An 11,529-nucleotide genomic window follows, 5' to 3' on the forward strand; every position below is an offset into this window, starting at 1 on the left:
TGCAATTTTGGTCTGAAATCTACTTGTGATTTCAAATTGAACTCGCGCTGCGCGCTCGTTCGATTTTGAAATCACGCGTATGATTTCAGACCAAATTGCACTCCACACAGTTCAATTACCATTATAAATAGACGGATAATCGGACGGATAAAAATAGACGGATTATCCGTCTAAAATGAACACCGTTCCGTTTTCACACTAATACGGATTATCCATGCTGGACGGATAACCCGTCTTAGACGGATTATCCGTCTCTAGTGTGAAAACGGCCATGGAGTATGATATTTGATTAAGGGAGGGTCGATTTACCACGGATTACTGAAGATATTTTACCTTAGCTCTTGTTATCGTGGGATTTTTACTTGACTTTTTCATCCGTAACATGATAGTCGAAATGAACGACCGAGTGCCATATGTCAATGCAAATTACCTAGTTTCTTCTGTCTTGCTTCGTATTATCAATAGTTCTGTCTCAGCTTTGCCACTATTGCTGAGCAACTGTAACGACTAACTGGATCCAAAGCCAAATTCCAGTGGACCCAGAAATGTGAGGTAGCATTCAAGCAATTGCGTCAACGGTTGACAACGGCTCCATTTGTAGTGTACCCACGATTGACTCTTTTAGTCTTGACTGTGATGCATCCAACCATGCAAGGGAGTATGTGTATGGAGTAAAGAACATGTAGTTGCCTATGTAAGCAAATCCCTCAGTGCTTCTCAACGAAACTGGGTGACTTATGACAGGGAGTAGTGGGCAATCATTTGGAGTACACGCCATTTCGCTCCTTTTTGGCTGGTCGACATTTACGTTACAGTGGTGACCGGCCACAACCCCTTGACTGGCAACAGAAACATTGATCCAGGAATGATTCTAGTGGTCGTAGAGGCGACAAGATAGCCATTGAGTTGTCTACTTACGGTCTCGTCATTGTGCATCGTGTCGGTTCGAAGCATACCATGCAGATGTCTTGAGTCGTTTATCGGCGTAAATAGTTAACAACGTCCAAGATGATGACATCGACCCTAACATCTCACAGCTGAGGAATTCGACTGAGCATGGAAAGGAACTCCAAACATCTATTGTGATGGGCAAGGGAAGTGAACTGTGTAAATTGTATGAGCAGTATGATCGTTGTAGCCTGAGAGATGGAGTAGTTTATCGGAGATGGAAGCCCGCAAATAACGTTATATGGCAGTGGCAAGTAGTTCTCCCAAAGTCGATGCGTGAAAACGCCATCCACTCCTTACACGATAAATCTAGTCATTTGTATCATAAGAAGACCACAGAGTGAAAGATCGATAGTCGTGGCTAGGGATGTATGTCTAGATGTGAAAGAATGGTGCATGAAACATGGTGTAAGAAGTGCAAAAAATGCGATGCTGTACCAAATCTTGAAGCTCCACTTCAACCACCAGACCACGTGAGCTAGTCACGGAAGACTGATGTGCAATGATGGTAACAGGTATGCTGTAGTCCTTTTTGGTGTGACATTCTTCAAACTTGCAAAACACAGTCGACACCATTTCATCCACAGTCACAGTGATGAGCGACTCACCCTTCGGTGCATAGTGGATCTATGTGGGGAGGAGGGGAACACCTACACAGGGCTCGCGCCGCTTTTTTGCTGAAACATTTTTCCCAAATTAAAATCTGCCTATTCAAATAAAAAAGCTGGTTAAGTCAAATCTTCCGTTCAAGTTAAGTCTAAATGTAAAGCAAAGCGAAGCCCGATCTTACTTTCTTCTTCGACATGAAAAGATTAATCAGGGCTTTCAAAAATATCCTGTAACGTTTTGGGGCTGTAAAAGGATACTATTCAGAATGTCAAATTCCTTGCGGCAACCTCGTTGTAAAAGGGAACGCGTTTGTTATTGTTTTTTTTATTATTATTATTTATTTGTTGTTTGTTTGGTTACTTGAGAGAATCATCCGCCAAACTAGCTCGTAAATATTTTCAATGACGATAGCTGCAGCCACGAGAAGATACAACTTCCGTGTACTAAATCAGGGAGTGAACACCGCCTAAGTATGCAAGACTGCGATATATGCTTAATAGATAAAAACCCAAATTCTTCTCTAATATAGTATTAGAAAATCCCGAATGTTTATTTGAATTCACTGCGTCTGTTTATTCGTCGATCCGTCCGTGAGTCCCTCCGTGAGTTCGCCCTGTGATTCCATATTCTGGCTCCAAGTAACAACGGCTCCAAGTTCATGTGCCGTCTTTCAGCCTTTATTGATAATGTTCCAAACTCGATCTTCGTTAAGTTGGCACGATCCGCCATATCTTCCCCAATACTCAGACATTTTGTGATAAATTTTGGGTGGTTTCGTTGGATCATTAAGGGCTTTACACAGTTGGCATAACCAGAATTCGTACTGAACAACCTTGTATTTGGTTTTCCATTTAAAATACTGGTTATAGGCCGTGTCATTCTTATCCAGATACTTCAGATAATCTGCGAGATCTTTAACGGAATCAAAGTCGGCTGCGTTGATGAAAGAACCAGGAATTACCAGCTCGGGACTGTACTGTGCGCCTCCAAGGACAACGGGGACCAATCCTCGCTCAAGTGAATTTCTCCAATACTTCTCTGTTATATAATCTACACACAAACTATTCTCGAATGCGAGGTAGAACTTGTGGCGCTGAATCTCTTCAAGACAGTCATCTTCCATTTTACGAGGACATATCCAGGTGTTATTTGATTCAAACATAGTTGCACATTTTCCATAGAGGCTTATTGGAATGTGTTTCATGAGTGCGCGGACGAAAGCAAATCTAAAACCGTCTAGCAAACAGTGGTTGCTGACACCAAAAGTGGCCATTTTATCTTTTCCCTCAGCGTAGTTCACATTCTCGTCAGGTTGTTCCTCAAAGTCCTCGCCACCTGACTTATTTGGGATTTTCAATGTTGAATAAGATCCGTAAGGGACAAAAAAGTCCGAATCTCGTCGATATGTTGCGGTCCAGTTATACACGCCGTCACCTTTGGGTGCCATTGAAAACTGCTGGGGACTTTCTTTTGTGTAGAAGACCCACCTCTGTGCGGATGGCCTGTTCCTCTTTGCCAGTTCAACATTCCAGTCGCGGCTTAACGCAGCACCAAAGGCGTGTACGAGGACAGCATCACTAAAGTTGCGTAAACTTTTATCAAACGTGATTTGACATCTGTCTTCTTCGCATGGAGTACCATCCCAATCTGTAAATTTGTAGTTGTTAGCTTCTTCAGCAGTTCGTGGACCCCATGGCTCGCTTGCACGTGGAGTGTAAACCAAAATTAGCTTTGTTTGATTTAACTTGGAGGTTTTAACAAGACGAGATTGTTCATCTTGTGTATGATAGAATATTCGATAAAATGCCAAGGCCATCAAGATTGTGCCCAAACAAATCCGGATGTTTCTTTTTTGTCTCTTTGTCAGAACAAAGAAGGGCGTTAGTTTCCTTTTAGCTAGATCCATGTCTTTTATGTCTTGCTTTTCTTTCCTTTAGCCCTGTAAAATGAATCTGAAAGTTATGATTAGAAAGCTCCTTTTGTCTTGTTTGGTGTTCACAGCAGATTAAAATATGTTTCCCAGACTGTGAGAGTAAGAAATCTGTCGTAGGAACTCTAAAAGCTTCTAGCAACATAAAATAGATGTGGAACAATAACGTAATATTCATTTTGTTTACGTTTCAAACCTTTCCTGCTGCTCTCGGTTTTGTCTTCTCTTTTCTTTATTGATGATATGTATTACATTATAAGGTAAGTGTATTTAAGGTATCATGGTAGGTGGATTTTTACGAAAAATGCGAAAAATCTTTTTTTGGCTGTTCAAATTGAGAAGATTGAGATAAATATTTTGCAAAAAAAAATGGGGGAAAGGGCTTTTTTACTTTTTAAGATAAAGAAAAAAAAACTATTTCTGAATATCATTAACCCCGTACGGCGCGCTGACACCTCTAAAATTTACCGCCAGTTGTCACATGTAATGCGAATTGCGGTGTGATGTTTCATTGGTGTACGCGAACTGTTGTCGATCTGGTTGTTTCACCTCAAGTTAGCTTTCGTTCTTGTCAAATTTTGTTAATGTCAAGACGAAAACTCCTTGCCCATTTCCGTTTTCGAAGAAGCCCAAGAGGCGAAAATCTGGTTTAGCGTCGAACAACATCTTTGGCTCTAAGCGACCGTGGGTCGCACTTTAACCAAGAAGACTGGTTGAAGGAACTCGAGGACACTAGTCCCGCCAATGAAGCTAAAGGAAAAAATACAGCAAGAGCTAGTTGCACGAAATTGTTGTAGAACGGACGCGATTCCGAAACTTCCACAACAAGAGAGTCAAGCGCAGATGTAGATGTAGAAAATGTAGACCTCGAGATTTCCTCTTTTTGGCTTCACGAGGCGTGGTTTAAAAAAATGTCTGGAGAACAAAGAAGACTAAACTGAAGCAACATAATATCAATGCCGCCGACGAAATCACGGCAGTTTAACTTGTAGTTTGTCGCTTCTCGGCGATTTCACTGCGACGGGTCTCCGCGCTAGAACTGTAGTCGTCTGCTTATTTCAAGTTGTCATAATCCATTGTTGTGGTACACTGTCCCATGCCGACATCTGTCAGTGCGGAGGGGATTTTTAACACCTATTCATTCCAATTTCATAAAATGTTTTTCGTCTTTTTCTCGATAAAATAAAACTACATATAAGGACGAACATTTTTAGTTCGTTTACGCGCGTTTTCCGATGGAATTGGCTGAAAATCGGTAGGTATGTTCCAGGATACCTTCTTCGAAAACGGGTGTCGGGCTTTGTTTAATTTCGCTTCCGTTTCAAAGTTATGGCCTCTTTAGTAGAAGGAAACGTCCGCATTGAAAATATGAAAGTTTAGGAGGGTGTAGAAAAAAACCAAACCACATCTGGAAAATCGCAGACACCCTTTTTGAGGGTGATGTGTGAGAAAACATTTCCGATGTAAATCGCATCGCTCCGATAATTCACGCGCGGAAACGAACCAGTTTAAGCGAAGCAATGTTTCTGGGTATTTCTTTTAATATCACTGCATGCGACAATAGCTTTTTAGAAAATTTCAAAGATATGATTGTATTCTGTAACTATTAAGCTTTCAGAAAATGTCTAGGTTGAGGGTGTTTTCTTTCAAAGCGCCAGCGTAAGAGCGCGATTTCCAAACACTGTCAATCCACCTACCATGATACCTTAATGTTTTGAGCATTGGTGTTTAGAGTTATTTGTGATATTTTCCATTCTTGTTTAACTCGGCTCATTGCCCATTTAGCAAATGAATAAGTTTCACTGCCTGGCAGCGGTAATCACTTGCGCAAGAATTTTTGCCAGCAGGGTCTGAAATTACCATATATGCATTAAGAGCTGGATTTCACGAAACAGAATTAAATGAATCTAAACTTTCCTTTCTCTTTGGGAAAGAAACGTTGTTGAGTTTGCTTGCCACCTTACATCAGTATTTCAGTATGAAGGGATTCTAATTTCTATCTGTTAGTTTGATAAGTTCTTGTACTTGTTGCTTAAAATTTTTGTAGTTTTTTTCTTTTTATGGAACGGTTTAACCGAAGAGTTAAAATGTATAGTCATTAACATAATCTTCCGGCCATTAAGAGAGGTAAAATGATATACAAGGCTAAACACTAGAAAAATCATTATAAAACCGAACGTTTTTATACTTATTGTCATTTTAGGGTAACGACATTATGACACCCTGATGATATCAGTAAGTCAAAAACATTCTGTTCTACAGTAATTGTTCTAGTTTCCAGCTCTATATAGATATCATAAAGACATTAATTAATCACAAAAAAATGTAAATTTGCGAACAGCTTGAAACAAAACATCAAACTGGACAACATATCCGTTTGTACTTCCAAACTTTGCCACAAAATTTAGCGTTGAAAGTTCCTGGTTGAGATCATTTTCTCTTTACAGTGTTCCGTTGCTAGAAAGAAACGGCAACGTTTATTTTCTGGTTATATGGAATAACAATTTGGCTCAAGTTAATCGTACATTTTTAATAACCGAAAACGTATAAAGCAGACACTCGCTTGAAACTTACTTAACTGAATTTGGATGGTGATTTTAACGTTTGTCCTTCACATCACGTATGAGGACAACTTAGATAACGCAAATGCTACAAAGAATTTGTTGTCTTTTCTATTCCAATTTGAAGAATGGGAACATTATTAAGGGCACAATGACGTGTGTGCATACGTTACACAATCCCTCGAAACGCTAACCGAAGATATGTTTTACCGGTCTTTAAAACTCGTATTCTGTAAAAGCCTGGTGTTCTTCTTTAAATGAAATTGCCATAAAAGAAACCAAAAGAAGGAAAATATAACTCACCTTGCTTCGTCTGAGCTCAAGTTACAGTTGAACTGATCATGATGTACCGACTAGTTCCCAGGCAATACCGCGCTAACCGAAAGCTTAAGTAACCGATATGATAATATGTTTTTGCCAGCAATCAATCGTGTCTTACGGTGAATGAAAAAAAATCTATACTGTAGTACTTAGGCATCGTTGCTTTTCTCTGTGGCGAGATGACTGATATAGCTTTGTGTGTTGTGGCACTGATATTTCTTTCTTGTAACAAGTTAGTCAATGATTTTCTCTGGTACGCTTTGGGTGCATTTTCACGCCTCGTTGTAATGACATCTACGTTATAAACACGGGTTGAAATATTCCAGCCACATTTTTTGATCTCATTTCACATAATATCCATCATAGAAAAAAAAAACAACAAATGAGAATCAAATCCTGTGAGCCGGTTCGTTAGAATGTAAGGCGATTCACTTTTACTGGAGTGGATCTACGCTGCCGTTCCATTGTTTCGGCTGGAACATTGGAACATTATTATTATGTCCCATATTCCTTATTTGAACAAACTAGTGAGGCAATCTCAGAGAGTGCAGAGTGTAATGTTCAGCTCTGACATTTAGTCACAGAGTTCCTCACCCCTGCCCTTTACTTCAGGTTTGTATCGACTTTGGTTGCAAGTCAGGGCTTTCCCCTTGCAGAAAATGAACGGACAGATACCTTGATAAAACATAATCTTAGCAGAGTGTATGTTTCGTGTGCGTATTTTCATTCAAGGTCTAACAATAACTTACAAGCTATCGTTTTTCAAGACAGCTTTAAATTTTACTGCGATGTTCTACGTTGATTTTCGTTCGTTTTAAATTCAATAATACGTTGAAAGAGCAAACGGGACAATTTTACTTTTCACTGTCTCGTCTATTTTACTCAAAAATCCACATTACCATGACATGACCCAATGACCAACGTTCTATGAAAATTCCATTTTGTCCCACAAGCCGCTGCGGGACAAGACTTGTCCTAAGCTTCTTCTCGTTTTTAAAGTGGCGAATGCCAGTGTTTCATAAAAATCTGTGTTCACTCCTGGTGCGCCACAAAGTCACTAAAGGGTTGCTAAAAAGACTGTAAAACTTGCCGAAAAGTGTCGCGTTGTTTTGCGCGCAACCATTTCAGTCACAGTATTCATTAGGAATGTGACACTCTGAAGACAACTATTCCAAACCATGACGTCTTGCCTAGTTAAACCACAGTTTAAGTAAATTATTTAAGACTTTGGTGACAATTGGTCAGATCATTTATATCAGATTCGCACCCAATGGTTATTCATAATGTTCTGACAATTCGAGGGTGTTACAAAATCATGGTTGGATCTGGATTGTGAAAAAGAGTCGAGTAACACACTGAAGCTCATTGGAGAAGAAGTCATGTGACGTCTGTTTAAACCAAACCAAAAAAAATTATTGATGGCTTGGCCCATACACGGATGTGGAAAAATAATGGGAAATTTATCATAAATATGTCAAGAGTTTATAAACCTTTTCTACTGAAGCAAACGTTTCGAGCATTAGCTGTCGGTTAGAACAAATCGTGGGATTGCAGGTTGTTTATCTGTTTTGCATGGTAGCACAATTTTTTCCCTGTTTTTGTAAACTATGCAAAGAAAAGAAAGACATGAACGTCGTAAAATAAGAAAAAAAAAAGATTGGAAACCTCGTGTGGCGGTCATTTGCAGATGTGAAAGATACCATTTTGTTTTATTTTTTTTCGGCTTTCTAAACCACTCTGTTGAAGGGAAGACAGTACGCGATCGCCAGAATTTATGAACGTACAGCTGCCGGTGAAAAAAAAAACTGCAACCAGCCTGAAAGCGAAATCATTTGGTATTTATATTATGTGCAGTATGCAGATTATAAAGTGGAGGTGAGAGGGGAGAGAAGTGGTTTTGCTGGCAAGATGTTACATATAACTGAAATAACATTACGTAGCTTGTTTCAAAATATGAAAGTTGCTGATTCCATCTGGGATGAAAGTAAGTTTTTGACATAAAATCTGCGTTTGAAGGGGCGAAAGCAAAGCTTTTTTGTAATGCTTTGGGCTGTTAAAGGATATTTACAAAGTCTTATTCCTTGCCCATCCCGTCTAGATCACCACCTTGTTGTGGTGCGGTAGCCTGGATGTCTCTATGAGCAGAGGTATGCGTTGAGAGTCCTTAACTCCTGGTAGGGTCACCCATGCCGGAAAGGTCGAAGGGTAGAGGCCAGACGAAAAGTGATTCCCTGGTCCTCTTGGTTTGGGGTTGGGCGTAAAGCTAGCAACCCTTACCCCATAAAAAAATTGTATGCCACAGAACGCGAAACCAGTATAGCAGATGTGGATCACAGTAAGGTATAGGCCGTCCCTCAAGGACAAGAATGAAGCCAATGGGTCAAACCCAACTGAGCACCCAAACGCCGATCAACTGAAGTCCTTAACAAGGATTGGCTGCGGGAATGTGTGGACTCTATTTCAGGCAAGAAAACTCGCCCAGCTGGCAAGCGAACTGAGAAGATACAGACTAGCCGTTCTGGGAGTGTCAGGGGTACGGTGGAATACCTTCGGGAGATTACTACGTTAACGGGAGAAACATTTTTGTATTCTGACAAGGAATATGAGGAGGATGTGTATGATAATGGAGTGGGCCTGCTTAATGGAGTGGGCCTGCTTTCTTCCTACCTGCAAAGCAGGTAGGAAGAAGTCTTGCATAGTGAGAGCCTATATCCGAACGAATTATTTTAGTTTGATTTGCATCCAAGGGACGCAATATTAGCATCATACAGTTCTACAGTTATGCACCCACAAATTTGGCAGGGCTATAAGACGAAGAAAAATTCTGTGAGCATTTGCAAGGAGTCATTGAAAAGGTTTAGAGGAGAAACACGTTACTTTTAATGGGGTAATGTCCGATGCTAAGGTAGCTGGTAGGGAGGACATAATGGGAAAAGAAGGATTAGGAGAGATCAATGTGACATGGAGAAAAGTGAAGTAAAAGCTGAATAGGGAAACATTGTGTAGAAAAGAAGAGAGTACTACCGGATAAAATGGAGGGGAAAAAAAAACAGAAAGTAAAAAAGGATAAGAAGATGGGATGGACGATCTAGCGCAACAAGCTGAGGAAGCAGCTACAGCGTATAACACCAGGGAGTTGCGCAACCTTAGCTTACTAAAATAATGGCCGGAAAGAAGTAGAATAGACGCAACTCAATACCAGTGAGTAATAGTGACGGAAAACTTCTGTCAAAAGAAGATGACCAAATGAACAGGTGGAAGGAGCATTTTCAAGAGGTGATGAATCGACCAACTCCGGAGATAGGTCCAGAACTTGTTGATGACGATGAAGAACTCCGTATTAACTGTGGTGGAATATCTAAGAACAAGATTAAGAATGCAGTCGAGAAGCTCTAGCATGGAATGGCATCAGGTGGAGATAACATCCCTCCTGGGATTTTGAAAATTAATCCGAGTACCACAGCAGGTATCATGTATGACCTTTTGAACGTGATTTGGGAGAAGGAAGTTATACCAGAGGAGTGGAAACAACGCCACTCAAGCAAGGTACCTCAGCCATTGTGGAAATTGCAGATGTATTATGCTACTATCTGTTTCAAGCAAGATACTAGCTTGGATCATATTAGAAAGGTCAAAGATTGCACTGGATGCAAAGTTGAGGAAAAACAGCCTGGCTTTAGACCTGGGAGATCTTGCATGGATCAGATATCAACTTTGAGGTTAATTGTCGAACAGTCCATCGAATGGCAAAGCACGCTGTATCTAAACTTTCTGGATTTTGCAAAGGCCTTTGATAGTGTTGATAAGCTATAAGGAAGGGCTTTGGAGGCTTCTGCGACATTATGGGCGGGGTACCAGCCAAGGTAGTAAGTGTTATTAAAGGAATATACAACAACTTTCCAATACAAGTTGGAGACAACAACAAGCGGTTTAAGTCATTAGACATTCGAACTGGAGTACGACAGGGCTGTTTACCACCTCCACTTCTATTTTTGGTGATAACTGACTGAATAACATGAAAAACTGTGATAAACAAAAGGACTCGGATCCAGAGGACCTCAGTGAAAAACTCGAGGATTTAGATTTTGCTGATGATGTGTGTTTTTAAACTATCTGCAACGCACAACCAGAGGCAAAGGAAAACAGAAAAGTGCCAGGTAAATACCAGCAGATTGGGAATGAATGTTAACATCCCAAAGACCAAAGTACTGGTCTCAGTTGTTCGAAAGGTGGATGACGCTATCCACCGGATAAATCGCTATCCAGTGGATAAGTGTTAACAAAACAGACCACGCTTTCCGCTAAAGAGGGATTTATCCAGTGGATAGCAGTATTCACCTTTCGAACTACCGGGGCCAAAAGGTTAACGGTTAAGTGAACAGTCCTATATCGCTTGGAGGTGAAGACATTGAAACAGTAGAAGAATTTTGTTATCTGGGCAGTGTCATCATCACAGATGGCGGAGCAGATAAGGATATTAGTGTTAGGATTGGCAAGGCCAGGTATGCATTTAGGGCTTTACAACCAGTGTGGCTCTCCAGGCAGCTCAGTCTAAACGGCAAGCTAACTGGGATATTTTCCATCAATGTTAAGTTCGTTCCTTTATATGGCTGTAAACCCTGGCGTTCAACTAAGGCCCTACGTTAAAAGCTTCAAGTGTTTGTCAACAAATGTCTCCGATACATCTTGGGAGTCTGGTGGCAAAACGTAATCAGCAATGAAGAGCTACTAAGAAGGACGAACACGGAAACGATAGCGTGGCGTTGCCGTTGGATCGGCCATACGCTCAAAAGAGATAGCAACAATGTTGCAAGACAAGCCTTGAACTATCAGCCACAGGGAAAGAGGATAGTTAGACGGCCAAGGAACAACTGGAAGCGGTCGTTGCTGATGGAGTTGAAAAGAGTGGGCTACTGCTGGGAGAGAGCCAAAGCATTGGCAAAGAAAACCGTGTGCGTTGGAGGACACTGGTAGACGCCCAATGCTCCCTTGGGGGTAACACGTTGGTTACTGCTGTTTTTCCATTTCCTGTTTGTTAGGTTTTACTTGAGGAGAAAATCATCCGCTAGACTTGCTCGTTCATGTTTTCAATCACGATAGCCGCAGCCATGAGAAGAGAAACAACTTTATTACTAATTTAATAACTCACAAACGCTTAAT

General features: G+C 40.7%; 1 protein-coding gene across 2 annotated transcripts; it reads right to left on the reverse strand.

The window, feature by feature from the left end:
- Positions 1-1,862: 1,862 nt before the first annotated feature.
- Positions 1,863-6,735, reverse strand: LOC110042650 (3-galactosyl-N-acetylglucosaminide 4-alpha-L-fucosyltransferase FUT3-like). Of its 2 annotated transcripts, none has more exons than XM_020748019.2 (2): positions 6,352-6,735; positions 1,863-3,496 (listed from the first exon to the last, which is right to left on the reverse strand). In XM_020748019.2, exon 2 carries the CDS (start codon positions 3,461-3,463, stop codon positions 2,228-2,230), a length of 1,236 nt encoding a protein of 411 aa, XP_020603678.2. In that variant the 5' UTR covers positions 3,464-3,496; positions 6,352-6,735; the 3' UTR covers positions 1,863-2,227. The 2 variants fall into 2 exon arrangements, with proteins under 2 accessions (XP_020603678.2, XP_089140255.1); XM_089284129.1 differs by having other exon boundaries at positions 1,863-3,509.
- Between the last annotated feature and the right edge of the window lie 4,794 nt (positions 6,736-11,529).

The sequence above is a fragment of the Orbicella faveolata genome, unplaced genomic scaffold (assembly GCF_042242905.1).
Source record: "Orbicella faveolata isolate gen_17 unplaced genomic scaffold, um_ofav_v1 contig_1, whole genome shotgun sequence".
Lineage (NCBI taxonomy): Eukaryota > Metazoa > Cnidaria > Anthozoa > Scleractinia > Merulinidae > Orbicella > Orbicella faveolata.

Coding starts and splice junctions, on each gene's coding strand:
- LOC110042650 (XM_020748019.2), bottom strand. CDS start 3,463: ATGGATCTAGCTAAAAGGAAACTAACGCCCTTCTTTGTTCTGACAAAG.